We start from the raw sequence: 15,598 nt of genomic DNA on the forward strand, positions 1-15,598 counted from the left end.
AGCCTGGCAGGAAGGAGGTGCCTGAGTCATGGGGTGTCACCTGTGTGCTGAGGGAGATGTGGGTGGCTATACCTCCAGATGCTCTTGACCTCCCCTTTGACAAAACCACGCTTCCCTGGTGGCTCAGACAGTAAAGAATTGGCCTGCAATACGGGAGACCAAGGTTCAATCCCTGGGTTGGGAAGATCCCCTGGAGAAGGGAACAGCAACCCACTCCAGTATTCTTGCCAGGAGAATCCATGGACAGAGGAGCCTGGTGGGCTACAATCCATGGGGTCGCAAAGAGTCGACACGACTGAGTGACTAACACTCAGTTTGACAAATCCAGCAAATGCTGAGCTTTGCTGCAAACGTTCTGCCTGTGATGTCATGCTGAGGCAGGTCGATTCCATGAATCTGAGGCTGGGCCCCCACCTCCCTACTTCGGGGGAGGAGGAGGAAGCTTCCTCTAGGCAATGTCCAGGCAGGCATCCGTGGCAAGTTCTCTGTCTGCACTGGCTGCAGCCACCCCAGCCCAGCATGGACAGGAGCCAGGCTCTCACCTTCTGTAACCTGATGCTTGCCTGCATCAGCCCTGACTTCTGAGCCCACTCCTCAGGCAGCTCCTGCCAGGGGTCACGGTGACCTTCTCCCTGTGTGCTGCCATGCCTCCCAGCAGCGCTCCACCTGCAAGGACAGGGGAACCACTTCATGGGGCAGAGATGGCTGTGGCTGCCGCAAGTCTGAGGTGGGGTTGGACCAGGCAAGGTTCCCCATACTGTCCTCTTTTTTTGACTGAGCTGGGTCTTAGCTTCTTTGTGTGGGCTTTTTCTGGTTGTGCTGAGCGGCGTCTATTGCTGTGCACGGGCTTGTCATTTCGGTGGCTTGTCTTGTTGCCGAGCACAGGCTCTAGGGCACATGGGCTTCAGGGGTTGTAGCACATGGACTCTAGAGTTAGGTCTCAGTAGTTGTGGTGCTTGGGCTTAGTGGCTCACAGCTTGCGGAATCTTCCCAGACCGGGGATCGAACCCCTGTCCCCCGCATTGACAGGAGGTTCTTATCCTCTGCGCCACCAGGGAAGTCCTCCCTTGCTCTTTCACCAAGTCTCCTGCCTCCATCTAGAAGCCATCCTTGAGCAGAAGGCAGGCCTGAAATGCAGGCCTGTCCACATTCACAGATGAGGGACTTCCTTCTGCCCTACAGCCGGGTGTGGAGCCTTCCCCTCTTCCCACCTGGACTGACAGGAGCCTCATCCTTAAAAGGCACAGACACTGATTGGATGCAAAAATGATGGAGTGATAAAGTGCATGGGCTCTGGAGTCACACTGCCTAGGCTGGAAACCCAGCTCTGCAACTTCCCACCTGGGTCACCCCGGGCAAGTAAGTCAACCTTTCTCTGTCTCAGTTTCTTCATCCACACAGTGGGATGCTAATCCCAGGGTTGGCAGGTTTCTTTTTCTGTACAAGGCCAGGGAATAAATACCGTAGGTTTCTGGGGGGCTGCAACAGCAGCTACTCACCTCTGCCCGCCATGGCAGCCCAACCATACAGAATTAGTGAACAAAGGGGCGTGACTGTATTCCAATAAAACTTTATTATGGACACTGAAACTTGAATTGCATATAGTTTTCATGTCACAAACGGTCCTTCTTTTGATATGTTTAATAGTATTAAAAAAAAAAATACCCAAATCACTCTTAGGTCACAGGTAAAAACAGGATTTGGCTTGTGGGTTGAAGTTTGCAGTCCCCTATGCCAATCTTTGTAAATGCTGAGTGCAGCAGCCAGCACACGGTTCTTGAGCTGATAGTGTGCACCTACTGTGTGCTTAATAGACAACAGCTCCTATCATCATGGAAGGTGTGGATATGGCAGGAGGCAGCTGTCCATGTGGCTGACTTGCTGTTGAGGGGCAGGCCATCAGTGGGGGAAGGTTGTCTGCCTTTGAGAAAAAGCAGCTGGGGTGGGTTATCAGGAAGTCATGCCTTGGGCTACCACTGGACAGGAGTGGCCAACAGAGTCCTTTAACTGGCCCTTCTCTGCTAAGGGCCCAGAGTACTGGCTTAGCTGCCCGGAATGGGTCCCCCTCCCCACCCCAGCTCAGAGTGACGGCCTCCTGTCACACCCCTAGGCGCCCCCACAGGGCCCCCTTCCCCTCTAACACTCCAAGGACCCTGGGCCAGCTCCCTCCTGAGGGCTCAGAGCAGACCTTGCCCCAATGTCAGCGACTAGGAATGGTTTATTCACAAACAGCTCCTGCTCCAGGCCCGGAGCTTCCTCCTATCTTTGGCACCAGGCAGTGAATGTCAGGCCTCAACACGTAAAGTCACATCCTTGGGTCCCAGCCCAGGCTGGAGGAGTGGCTGAAACCCCCGACTTGGGATTTTGGAGGAGTCTCTCGCTTTCTCTCTCTCTCTCAAGATCTGGCCAAGAACTCTGTCAGGCTTCACTCCTGGCCTTTGGCCAGGCCGGCCCTGTCTCCTTGGCCCCATCTCCGTCCAAAGCAGGTGTGCTAAGGGGTTTGGCCTGCAGGATCTAGCTTGTCCTGGGCGGCCATGAGTGCAGCTGGGAGGGGTCTGACAGTCCCCTGCACACGCCCAGGCCCACCGTGTTCAAAGCAGACTCGTAGTCAATGTCTCTGAAAAGCCCAGTGCAGGGAGGACACCCGTTGTGTGCTGGAGACAGTCTAAGTTGTCAAACGGTGGCTCGTGGTCTTGGCTCCATCTTTCTTCCCTGCCCTGCCTCAGGACTCAGCGGGCACCTGGGTATCTGTGAGCTGACTGGAGAAGGCCCTCTCCAAGCGCAGGGTGTTGTATCTGGGGGGTGGCGTGCCAGGCACCTGGGCCCCTGGGGCTGGAGGCAGGCTCAAGGCAGAGGTGAAAGTGGGCAGGTCATCGTCTATGTTGAGGCCGGGGTTGTCCCGACCCTGCGGGGTGTGCGGAGCCTCGGGGCAGGCGGGTGCCCGTCTCTGGGCCCACCACCCCTTGGCTTTGTGCCACTGGTGGCGGGCAATGATGGAGAGAGAGTCGATGAAAAAGACCTCGATGATCTCAATGACGCAGACGACGGAGCAGCTCATCCACAGCCCTAGCTGGCCACCGATGTTGGACAGAAGCTGCTCGATCTGCAAGGGAGGCCAAGCCACACGATCAAGGGGGAATCCCCACCAAGCTGGCTTCATGCAAAGACCCCAAGGCCCAAGGCAGCAACTGGTTAGCCCTGGCCCTGAACGGGTTTGGGGAAGACAAGGGCAGGTGTCTGTCCCCTCCTACCCTGCCTGTTCTGATCTGAGGAATGGTTGGCCTTTGGTGGCCCTACTAGCTGGGCTGGACCCCCACAGTCTGACTCTGCTCCCTGAGGCCAGGCAGATGGGCCAAGTCGCAGACCCGGGACAGTCCCAGAAGGGAGCCACTCACGCTGTTGGCAGGGTTCTCCATGATGGATCTCTGGTTCAGGTCTTTGTAGAATATCAAGAGTTTGGCCAAGTCTGTCCTGTAAGAATTCCAACAGGCAGGGCCAAGGTGAGTTGGAGGCTTTTGCACTCTAGCAAATAGCCAGCCCCTCAGCATGGCTGTGTCTCTCCTGCCCAGCCCCCAGCAAGGCCCAGGCTCTGAGCTCCACAGGGTGTCTTAGAACCTGGTTTATGGGGTTCCTTGTGTACCACAAAGCACATCTCCGGCCTGGACCTGGTTACTCAGGCCATCCCTTCACTCAAAAACCATTTCCCCAGCTCTAGACTAAATCATTCCCCACAGCGGCCCTCCCACAACTAAACCTTGCTATTGTGTCTGTTTGATGGCAATCTAAAACTCGTCCAGGAGACAGGCAAGTGATGTAAATGAACCAGAGGGGAATAATGATAATAACATAATAATAGCTGGCATTTATTGATCACTTCCTGTGTTGCCAAGTACTCTTCCAAGAACCTTGTGTGAATTGGCTCGTTTAATTTGCACAACAACCCTATAAGGCAGGTATCCCCATTTTACAGACATGGAAATTGAGACACAGATTGGTTGAGTAACTTGCCCAAGACTACACAGCTCAGGTAGAGTTGATATTCAAACCTAGCTACATCTGACTTTAAAGTTCGTGCTCTTAACCACTCACTGTACTAAATTCCCTCCTGTTAGGACTGTGGCAAGCTAGAAAATTCATGCTTATTCCAGAGAGGTAGCCAGTACTCAGTACTCTTTGGTACTATGCAAAAATGGAAGTTTAATGTTGCCAGAATTTTTGCCAATATTTTCATGCTGTGGGTTGTGGTCAAACAGTTGAGAGCCCTTAGCCTAGAGCAGGGCCTACCTCATGATAAGATTCTCAGGAAAAGTTGGAAATAACAGGTTATATTGGTGGAATCATATTTGGCTCAGGGGTCACCACTATGCAATGCTTGGTTTAACAGTTTGCAATGATTTGATCAAAGTCTATCTTTATTATTAGACTCACTGGAAAAGACTCTGATGCTGGGAGGGATTGGGGGTGGGAGGAGAAGGGGCCAACAGAGAATGAGATGGCTGGATGGCATCACTGACTCGATGGACATGAGTTTGAGTGTACTCCGGGAGTTGGTGATGGACAGGGAGGCCTGGCGTGCTGTGATTCATGGGGTCGCAAAGAGTCGGACACGATTGAGCGACTGAACTGAACTGAAGTACCTTGAAGGCAAAGATCATGTCTGCTTGGTCATCATGGCACCCCCCAGTACCTCACACCCTGCCTAGTGGACATTAAATAAGATGCTGGAGACCAAACTGGGGTATGGAACCATGTAAACAGTAGTGGCCCAGAGAAATGTGAGTTTACTTGGCAATCCCCCCACCCACGCTCTCCACCTTTGTTTCCATCTGCCGAGATCCTTGAACTCTGGCCTGGCTGATTTTTTGCTGCTGCTGCTGCTGAGTCACTTCAGTCATGTCCGACTCTGTGTGACCCCATAGACGGAAGCCCACCAGGCTCCCCCGTCCCTGGGATTCTCCAGGCAAGAACACTGGAGTGGGTTGCCATTTCCTTCTCCAATGTGTAAAAGTGAAAAGTGAAAGTGAAGTCGCTCAGTCGTGTCCGACCCCTAGCGACCCCACGGACTGCAGCCTACCAGGCTCCTCCATCCATGAGATTTTCTAGGCAAGAGTACTGGAGTGGCTTGCCATTGCTAAAGGTCCTTTAAAAGTGAATTTTGATAAGGAAAATTCACGTGCGATTAGAAGCTGCATGGTTTTAAAGAGTATTTTTCCAAGTGGGTCAAGATACATCAGGAAATCATGAAATAAACGTGCTGAGCCTTACTAGTACCTTTTACAAAGTGAAATATAAAAGATCAGGTTGCATCCACAGAGAGATTCGAAATTTTTACCAACTGATACAGGCACTAAGCATTTGGAACTATGCTGTGATCCATCGGACGGTTGTAAACAACTGGGACACAAGTCGGATGGCTTGGCACACGAGTGTGCAACATTTGAAAAGCAGCCCGAATGCCCTGTACATCATAAAAGAGTACTGTTTCATGACACTTTTATTTTGGCGGTGTATTCAATGGGAAAAGTATCAATATTTTCATGCTGTGGGTTGTGGTCAAACAGTTGAGAGCCCTTAGCCTAGAGCAGGGCCTGCCTCATGATAAGACTCAAGAAATATCTGTTGAACAAAGGAATGAGTGGAGGAATGAACTAATAGAAGGAGAAGGTTTGGCACTGAGGAATCAAGTCGGGAGGCTGGAACCAGGGCGGGCAGGAGCAGAGGAAGCAGGGCAGAGATCAACTTACTTATTGAGTTTCTTCTTTATTTGCTGGCTTTGGTCCCAGGTGAGAACAGACAGCAACCATTTCTGTGGTGGAGAAAGAAGTGGCCTGGGGATGCCTGGAGAGGCCAGAGCCAGCCTGTCTGCTCTCTCCTCTCAGCCCCAGCTCCTGACATGGGCCTCCCCTGTGGATCACCCCTGAGGCCAGAGGACACAGCCAGGACCTCAGGCTACAGGCTGAAGGTTCCAGGGGGGAAGAGCGGGCAGAGAACTTACCTCGGAGACCTCCGATGGCCACTGTGCCAGGCTGGTGGTCAGTGTCCACTCCTTAAAGCTAAGCGGAGAAGGGCATGGGGTGAGCGTGGGTGGCCTGGCCCAGCCCAGCCATGTTCGTCCCACCCCTTCGGGTCCACTCACCTGCAGGCTTCCTTGCACACCGACTGGCAGCCCAGCTCTTCCCGGACGAAGGCCTGGTGCAGCTGGTAGTAGCAGTACACTGAGGGACAGGGTGCAGGGCAATATTAGGGCCCTTTCTAGGGTTTTCCAGTGATGCCCCCATGCATGCATGCTCAGTCACTTCAGTAATGTCCGACTCTGTGTTACCCTATGACTGTAGCCCGCCAGGCTCCTCTGTCCATGGGATTCTCCAGGCAAGAATACTGGAGTGGGTTTCAATGCCCTCCTCCAGGGGATCTTCCTGACCCAGGGATCGAACCTGCGTTTGCCTGATCTCCTGCATTGCAGGCATATTCTTTACCCAGTGAGCTGCTTGGGAAGCCCGATACCCCCACAGTCTCCTTTTGATGATTTCACCTTCTGCTTTCTACAAATACTAGTTCTCTGGAAACAATTGCTACCTTGTGGTTTTGGGAGACAGAAAGTTGCCACAGTTAAGAACATTAGCTGGAGGTGGGATGGGTTGGCAGTCCTTGCCTTGGGTCTAGCTTTGTTAGACCCTGGCTGTGTGACCTTGGACAAGTTGCTTAACCTTTCTGAGCCTCAGTTACCTGTTCTGTGAAAGGACACGATCAATAGTCCCTACCTCCTGGAGTTGACAGAGGGGGTCAGGGACTTGGCAGAAGCTGGGGTGTAGCATTTGGTCCTTAATCAGAAAGTGGAATTCAAGCCAGGTTTCACAGCACGAGTGAAACTGGTGAATATCTCTCTGTCTCCCTCAGATCAAAGGCCACCAGGGCAGGGTCCTGGGAGCGCCTTAGCTATTGCCAGGGTGGGATGACCCTGCTCCTGGGGTGTGCAAGGTGGGGGTGTTGGTGTTTCACTCACTCCAGTTGGGGTGCTGTTGGTAGTTGCAGTAATCGGCTCCCTGAGGTAGAGGCTGACTGTACTGGGCACACCCACAGTTCTCTACCATCTTTGCCTGGAAGCACGAGTGAAGGCAGATCTGAAAGACAAGACCCAGGATTTCCCTTCACCTCCTTGCTTGTGGCTGCCAGAGATCTCCCCTCCCTATATCCCCCAGTCAGAGAGGGTCAGCCTTCCACAGCCTGGGCAGACAGCATAAATGTACCCCTCATGTCCTGGCCGATAGGGTCAAAAGGACAACGCTAGAAAACTTATTGGGAATTTGAGATGTGGAGGCCAGGATGAGCTAGAGAGGGGCTGGGGTGGTCATTTGCCACCATGTGAGTGCTGACCCAGAGATAAGTGGGGAACTTGGTGCCAAGAAACAGAGAAACAAACACAGTCTCCAACTTTCCAATTTTCAGCTGCACGCCCTCCACGCAGGATCCCTGGGGATCTTAAGGTACCATGATATCCACAAAGCTTAGAGCCATAAAAGATAACAGTGGGGACTTGGAAGTCAGGCTACTTGAGTTCACATATCAGCTTTGCCACCTCCCACTTGTGTGACCTCAGGTGAGTTACTTAAACTCTCTGATGCTTTGTTTTTCTTCATTTTTGAAATCAGTATAACAGGACCTACTTCACGAAGTTGCTGTGATATGAATCAAAAGATGTAAAGTGTTAGCAAATGCTAGCTTCTCACTAACTATTATGCCGAGTGCCTTTCCGCTGAGCTGACTTTTCTTTTTCTTCTGTCTTAATGTCAGTGTGATTGCATCTCTGTTTCTTACAAGCAGGTCTTGTCTGACCACTAGTCTCTTTCCACTCAATGTCTCCACCACCTCTCAGCTCAGCTCTAATAGAAGCTAAGAGGATTCAGGGCAGAGGGCGCCTGGTCCTTTTGCTCTGCTGGGTGATTCTCATTTGACTCTCTAGGTGTCTTGTTGGGAGGCGAAGGGCAGACTCGCAGAACGGAAGGTGTAACAAGTGATCACACCCAAGGGTCAACGTAGGTAATAACTAATGGGTGGTGGGGATTGTAGGGAGCCAAAGAATGTGTCTCATTTGATAAGGCCACTCCATCCACTGTTTATCCTCTAGGAATACGGGCCCATTGTTACCAGATCTTGTTTTTCAAGAGAAGCTAGAAATCTGGGTTTTCTTATGAAATTCCCTGACTTTTAAACACCATCCAGAAACACCAGGTGGGCAGGTTGGAAGGGGCCTGGGAACCACTGATTAGCAGCCCCTGATCCAATCCAAACTGCCCTGGTGGCTACTGAGGAGCGCACAACTTGTCCAAAGCTGTCAGCGGATGAAAGGCACCCCTTAGCCAGCCCCTCCCAGACTGCCTCCTCCTCCTGTCTCTCATTCACCAAGGCCGATTTAGGAAGCAGGCTTGTAGAGCTGTACGTTCTGTTCCACGCAAACCTTGATTAAGCTCTGGTTACAGGTGGGTTGAAGAGGACTGGAACCAGCCGGCATCATGTGTTCTTGAGATCTTTGGATGAACCCCAGGATTCTCACCACAGTTCCTGGTCCCAGACACACCCCAGCCTATATATAATTTTGTCTCCTGGGTCCAGACCACAGCCTGGGGCTGGGTGCTGTCTCCAGCCTGTACCTGGAGGGAATACGTGGCATTGTAGATGTTTGTGATCTGCACGTCACTCCAGTCCTCCGTGCACTGGCTGTAGGGGTCACTCAGCTTGAAGGACTCCGTCTGTAATTACAGCAGCACACGCTCAGCCCTGCACTCCTCCAGGACCCAGACAAGGGGCATTGCTATCAGCTTCCAGGAGCTGAGCAACCACCCACTCATTCATTTAACAAATATTTATTGAGCACCTACCAGGAGTTCGATGCTATTCTAGGCACTATGTCGCTCAGTCACTTAATCGTGTCCAACTCTTTGCAACCCTATGAACTGTAGCCCGCCAGGCTCCTCTGTCCATGGGATTTCCCAGGCAAGAATACTGGGGTGGGTTGCCATGCCCTTCTCCAGGGGATCTTCCCAACCCAGGGATTGAACCTGAGTCTCCCACATCTCCTGCATTGGCAGTCGGACTCTTTATCACTGAGCCACCAGGGAAGCCCTCTTGTGAGCACTATGGAATACACAGTGATTGAAAAAATTTCCCTGCTTTCCTGGAGCTCACATTCTAATGGAGTAGACAGATGATTAAAAATCAAATAACTCATTTTGAATAATTTTTTATGGTGATCAATGGAACTGGGTAGAGACTGGTAGGGTTGGGAGGAGGGGACAACCTTTCCAAAAGTGATTAGGGAAGACATCTTTGAGAAAAGAACATGTTGTTTGGACATGGAATGGCAGGAAAGAGCTGGACTTGTCAAGAAACGTAGGAAGAGGATTAAGAAGAGGGAGCAGCCAGAGTAGAGGTGGGAGAGGGCCAGGATGGCTGGACCGTTGAAAGGGAGAGCTGTCACTGGAGATGATGTCCGAGAGGGATGCCAAGGACAAATTGTGGCAGTCTCCTACACTGCTGAGAAACGTGGGTTTGGATTTGGTTTTCTGAATGGTAGTGAGCCGCTGGAGAATCCACGGGGAAGGGGCAGGACAATTAGATGGGCAGTGACTGTGCTACATGGGATTCCTGTCTCAGAGAAGGACTCATTTCCTACCTTCTTACATTTTGGTCCCAGAAGGTGACTTGGAAAAATGGACTTTCTTAGAGAGGACCAAAGAATGCCCAGCAGTATAGAATGATATCCTGATCAGAGGAGGTAAGAACATTGCAACTCACTGTTTGAAAGCCTTATTAAATTATGTTTGATTATGGTTTACATGTTTGGTTCTAGCTTAATATTTGTCACTACAAAGGAACAATCCAGACAAGACAATTAGGGGAAAAGAAGGATAATGTCTCCCAACGGGGAGCAACTATAGAATATAAATTGTGACCAACTCATAGCTAGGATTTGGTTTGTGTGTGTGTGTACAAAGTTTTGGGTTTTTTTTTTTTTTTTTTTGAGATGGGGAGGGTAAAGGGCAAATGGATGTCAGATTTACGGGAGAGAAGAAAATTCTTTTTTCTTTGAAGAGTGGATGAATAGAGAGAAAGATAGTTGGGGGTGGGTGGGGTGGGGAAAAGAAATCAAGAAGTTTGGCACAGATAGAAACTATAGTCATGTCAAGGAGCTATAATCTCTTTCCGTTTGTATTGTAATTCATCTGTTGATCCATCAGTCTTCCTCAATTAACTGCAAGTACATCCAGGGCAAAAGACAGTGCTCATTTTAAAACATTTAAACAGAAGACGCAGAGAGGAAAGTAACCATCTGATTTCCTCTCTTCCCCTGGGCACCTACTGCAACAGGTCAGATTTCGATCCTGAGATCCAGACACAAAGATTCACATGTTCCCTTGCCCTACAATATCCTTTACTCATTCATAATAAAGAGTGTGTGTCTTTCCGTGTCAGTACAGAATAAACAGACTTACTTCATTCCTCTCATAGCTGGGGAACAAACAGATTCAGAGCTTCCAGTACATGCCAGGTCTGGGCTGGGAAATGGGCACAGAGATGCCAAGCAGTGGCTTCCCTCAAGGGCACCTTCACCCAACGCTACCCTCTAAGCTTCTCCAAGCCACACACTCCCAATCAGGTGTCCCTTGGAGCCCCCAGGTCCTGCTAAACTGGCCACAGAGCCCCGAGTGTCACCCCTGGGCTCTATTTACCTGCAGGGAGCATTCAGGACCCTGAAATCTGGAGGAAAGGGTCTGTCCACGCAGGAAAGCCCTGCGCAGTTGGCAAAGGCAGCTGGGGCTCCTTCTACTTTGAGAAGCAGCCTGAGGACCACTTCCAGCAAACATTGTGACTTTTATGCTTTTTGAGTATTCAATGGCCTTTTACTCTGAATGATGCTTATCAAACTCAGAGCTCCTGGGTTATTCAGGCTGTATCCTAAAACACCTGGGGCTGGGGCAGGTAGGGCAAATGGCCTCTTGAGAGTGGAATAGCTGTCTTCAGCTTCTCGAAGCCTCAGTCTGAGGAAGCTGGACAGAGCCCTGGCTTTCTCTCACTCTCTCTCCCCCTCACCCCCCTCACCTTTCATTTCTTCTTTTCCCTGTCAGCTTTCCAGAACTGCTGGCCTGGGCAGGGTGGGGAAACATTTTGGCTACTGTCCTGATCCCTAGGGACCCCAAAATGAGAATGAATATATATGTGTGTGTGTGTGAGAGTGTGTGACGTTTAAACGGATAGATAGAAAGGTGTGTGGTATGCACGCACGCACAGGTGTGTGTGGGTGTGATTAGGCATATGTGTGCACATGTGCTGTATGTGGGTGTATGTGGAAACAGGACTCATTTTTCTCGAACCAGGTCCTATCTGCTTCCTTCTGAGAATTCTGGGGGAGGAGGGAAGCCGCACAGGAGTCCTCAGCTCACCCCCGTAAAGCCTGAACTGTTTCAGGGAAACGCCCAAGGGCAACAGGAAACCCTAGATGGAGTTATGGGTGCTTTGACTCTCTTTTCTTTTGTTCTGTTTTTATATTGTAATAAGTTATGAAATACTTCCTAGATGCTAATAAATGATAAGAATTTATGTTCCTAATCAATGGAGGGAAAAAGAACTATTCAACATATGAAGTTAGGGCTACTTGTTAAGAATTTGGAGGAAGTAATAAATCCTATCTCGATTTCAAATCCTGCAGAGATAGAAATTCTAGTGGGTTAAACTAGTAAAGGAAAGAATGAAATAACTGGAAGGAAATTCAGCTCAGTATCTGATCTCAAGGAGGAAAAATACTCAATAAACATAATGACTAAAGAAGAAAATGAAGATTTTGACTATGTAAACATCTGATGTTTTTGCATGTGAAAAAGGTAGCATACTTAAAACTAAAATGAAAGCACAAACTGGGAAAGAGATTTGTAACACATATGGCAATACTTTGGCCACCTCATGCGACGAGTTGACTCACTGGAAAAGACTCTGATGCTGGGAAAGGTTGGGGGCGGGAGGAGGAGGGGACGACGGAGAATGAGATGGCTGGATGGCATCACCGACTCTGTGGACATGAGTTTGAGTGAACTCCGGGAGTTGGTGATGGACAGGGAGGCCTGGCGTGCTGTAATTCATGGGGTTGCGGAGAGTCGGACACGACTGAGCGACTGAACTGAACTGAATGGCAAATAATTAGTACTCCTTCTAAATACTATATGGAAGAGAACAATATCTCACTCATAAAGAATGGGGGTGTCAGGAAAGGCAAGAAAAATCTCCCCTAATGCTTGTTTTTCCATCCTGTCACGTCTTTTTTCTTTACAAAAAAAAAAAAGGGGGTGTATAGTAATAGCCAATATTTTTGGAGCACTCAACACATGCCAAGCACTGTTTTCAGTTTCACATGAATCAGCTCACTGCATTCTCACCAGCCTGCACAGTAATATTACTATCATCCCCATTTTACAGATGAGGTAACCGAGACACGGTGATCACACAACCAAAGTGCAAAGTTGGGGTTTAGATCCTAGTTGTCTGGCTCCAGAGTCTGAGCCCTTAATCCCTGTAACAAACATGCTTATGAAAAGAAATGGGTGCTGTAAGATAAGAATGTAGAGTAGGGTTTGCAGTAACAGTGAAGTCTCACCCCTCTTCAAAGCCTGGTCCGCACCCCCTTAGGTGAATTTGCCTTTGCCCACTTCCTCATCTCCCATTCATGATCCAACCTATTATACTTTGGTTTCTGTTCCACTCCTTCCACTGAAGACTGTTCTGGCAAAGAACCAGTGACCTCATGATTGCCAAACCCAGAAAACAGCTTGTATCCTTTATCTTGCCTGACGCTCAACTGTGTTTGGCACTCTAGCTAACACCTTCCTTGAAACTCTCTTCATTTCTTTGACACCAAGCCTTTCCAGCTTCTGCTGCTACTTTGGTGCCTCTATTTCTCCATTTCCTCTCTTCTCAGCCCTTAAACATCTGCGTTCTGTCTCAGGTCTTGAGTGATGGCATTTATTTCTAAGTCTAGAACTATGCTAGGTGCAACCCCTACTCTGCCATTGCCTCTGGATTTTTCTCCTGAGCTCCAGGCTTAGAGCATCTAATCACTGGACGTTTTCAGCCTGATTCCCTAAAGCTACAACTTGGGTATGTGCCAAACTGAAGTGGTCATTTTCTCCCCGAACCCTACTCTTCTTGTATTCTCTAACTCAGAAACTGGTACTTCCCTTCAACCCAATACCCAAGTCAGAACCTAAACACGGATCTAACTTCCCCTGGCCTTTCCCCGATGACCTTAGTTGTCAAGCACTGTTGCTTCTACACTATAATATCTTTCAAAGCCATTCACTTCTGCTCATCCCCACAGCCATTGCCTCAGCGAGGGAGTCATAATTTCTTTCTAGTATTACTGTAAATACTTGGCTGCCTCTAGTATTTTGAGTGCACTTCAAAGTGGTTTTTCGAAATGATTCATTTCATTTGGAATCATTTTGAAATGAGACTTCAAATCCTTTCTGCAACCCCCTTTGTAATTGCTGTGTCCTTTGTCTGGAGTAGCCCTTCCTGATTCTATTTGCCAGACATTTGTCCTTAAGAAATCATCATCTAGAAAGCCTAGACCAACAGCTTATGTCCTGGCTCCCGTTCATCCATCCATCCAAAAATATTTACAGAGGATCTACGAAGTTCTAAGAACTGAGCCTGGGAACAGATAGAAATGGTCCCTGTTCCCACAGAGCTTGGACCTGTATTGCAAAGTTGTGTTATCTTCTCTTAAAGGTGAATTTTGAAGGTAGGTACTCTGTTATACCCATCTCTGAATATCCAGTGCTTTGGGCACACAGTCCCTCAATGTATGAAAGAAGATTTGTCAACCAGCTGCCTAACCAGCTGAGTCCACCAGTTTAACATGCTTCTCAAAAGTAAATAAATAACTACTTAAAAAATAAAAAGAAAGGAAGGAAGTCTAGTGTGTTTGGACTTATTCTTAATGACCCTCTGGTGACCTCTCAGTAATCCTTGGGTTTTTTTGTTGTCTTAAATGCTCATAAATCAGAACCAGAGTTGCCTGACCCTGCTCTGTGGCTTTGATTTTGTACATCTCAAGTTAGGTGTAGCAGAAAACCCACCTATGTCTTTGTTTACCCATCATTGCGAAAGGGAGCATTTGCTTAACAATGTGATGGGCATTACTAAGCTCAGAGAAGAAAACCAGAGGGCAATTCCCTTGGTTCTCATACTTCCCCAAGCTCTAAGTTTGCAGACACTGCAACAGGCAGGAGGGAAGGAAAGCACAAAACAATAAGGTAAGAATGTGCTGTAAATTCTAGGTGCTTCAAGTACAAAACTGCAGGGGAACACTGGACCAAAATGCTTACTGTTCTGATCAGGGAGTTTTGTAATCTGCTGGTGAAGAGAGGAATCAGAGACCTAGTTCCTTAAGTAGGAACCTAAAGTCTTTTCAAATCACAGTTCAAGCAAGTTAGGGCTCAAGATTTTTTTCCTGGACCATCAGCATCCACACAGGCCAAGTTGGTACATAACGCTTCTCATGTGGAACAAACTGCCCACATTGAACAAAGCCCCTAAGTGACATGGCTCCTTCGAGCACTGGGGCTCCCAGATGACTATCCCCATGCTTTCTCTTGTCCAAGGTTGCTCTAGAATGGTACTTGGTGAGGCATTGAAGCCACAGATCCCAGTTCAGTAACTCTGCTTTCCCAACTTAAATACCACTTCCTCAGGAAAGCACCCCATGAACTCCCCACTCCCCACCCCCCATGCTGCTGCTACTGCTAAGTCACTTCAGTCATGTCCGACTCTGTGCGACCCCATAGACGGCAGCCCACCAGGCTCCCCCGTCCCTGGGATTCTCCAGGCAAGAACACTGGAGTGGGTCGCCATTTCCTTCTCCAATGCATGAAAGTGAAAAGTGAAAGTGAAGTCGCTTAGTCGTGTCTGACCCTCAGTGACCCCAGGGACTGCAGCCTTCCAGGCTCCTCCGTCCATGGGATTTTCCAGGCAAGAGTGTTGGAGTGGGGTGCCATTGCCTTCTCTACTCCACACCCCAGAAAAAGCCCTATATCAGGCATCTCTGTGATATACTCTCCTGCATCCTGTATTTATCCTTCTTAGCACCTATGATTATAGTTAATCACCTATGTGTTTTTTGGTTTGTTATTATAAATTCTCTCTGCTAGACCCAAAGTCTAAAAGAACAGGGACAGTTCTGGGGACACTGATGTAGCTCCAGTATCTAGCACACATGAAGTGCTCAGAAAATGCTTGTTGGATGAATAGATAACGGATAGATATATAAGCTCCAATGCCCACCATATGACTTTGTAACACTCTGAAGATAGCATTTATGGCTGTGCTAAAGCTCTGGAGTCATCCTAGCTCTACTTTCTCTTAGGAAGACACACTTTTCTTCTTCTTTCATTCTAAACTACTCAGGTTTCTAAAACTGAGGTTCCTGAGTTTGTTGCCTGTTGGAATGACCGCTGGGGTTTGGTAAAAACACAGATCCCTGGGCTCATCTCTCAGAGATATTTATTCAGTAGATCTGAATCTAATGATCAATCAAGTTTGGAGACCACTG

At 48.9% G+C, this 15,598-nt stretch overlaps 1 protein-coding gene across 3 annotated transcripts in view; it reads right to left on the reverse strand.

The window, feature by feature from the left end:
- Positions 1-1,575: 1,575 nt before the first annotated feature.
- The window catches only part of SCNN1G (sodium channel epithelial 1 subunit gamma), a 28,887-nt gene continuing 14,864 nt past the window's right edge, over positions 1,576-15,598 (reverse strand). For all 3 annotated transcript variants that reach the window (XM_055409667.2, XM_055409668.2, XM_055409666.2), the window contains exons 7-13: positions 8,649-8,747; positions 7,004-7,121; positions 6,137-6,215; positions 5,996-6,053; positions 5,745-5,806; positions 3,396-3,471; positions 1,576-3,103 (exon numbers count right to left, since the gene is read on the reverse strand). In XM_055409667.2, coding sequence (XP_055265642.1) covers positions 2,723-3,103; positions 3,396-3,471; positions 5,745-5,806; positions 5,996-6,053; positions 6,137-6,215; positions 7,004-7,121; positions 8,649-8,747 — 873 coding nt within the window. In that variant the 3' untranslated portion in view covers positions 1,576-2,722. The remainder of the gene's footprint in view (positions 3,104-3,395; positions 3,472-5,744; positions 5,807-5,995; positions 6,054-6,136; positions 6,216-7,003; positions 7,122-8,648; positions 8,748-15,598) is intronic.

The sequence above is a fragment of the Moschus berezovskii genome, chromosome 27 (genome assembly GCF_049115385.1).
Source record: "Moschus berezovskii isolate FMDL1 chromosome 27, NW_MosBer_1.0, whole genome shotgun sequence".
Taxonomy (NCBI): Eukaryota; Metazoa; Chordata; class Mammalia; order Artiodactyla; family Moschidae; genus Moschus; species Moschus berezovskii.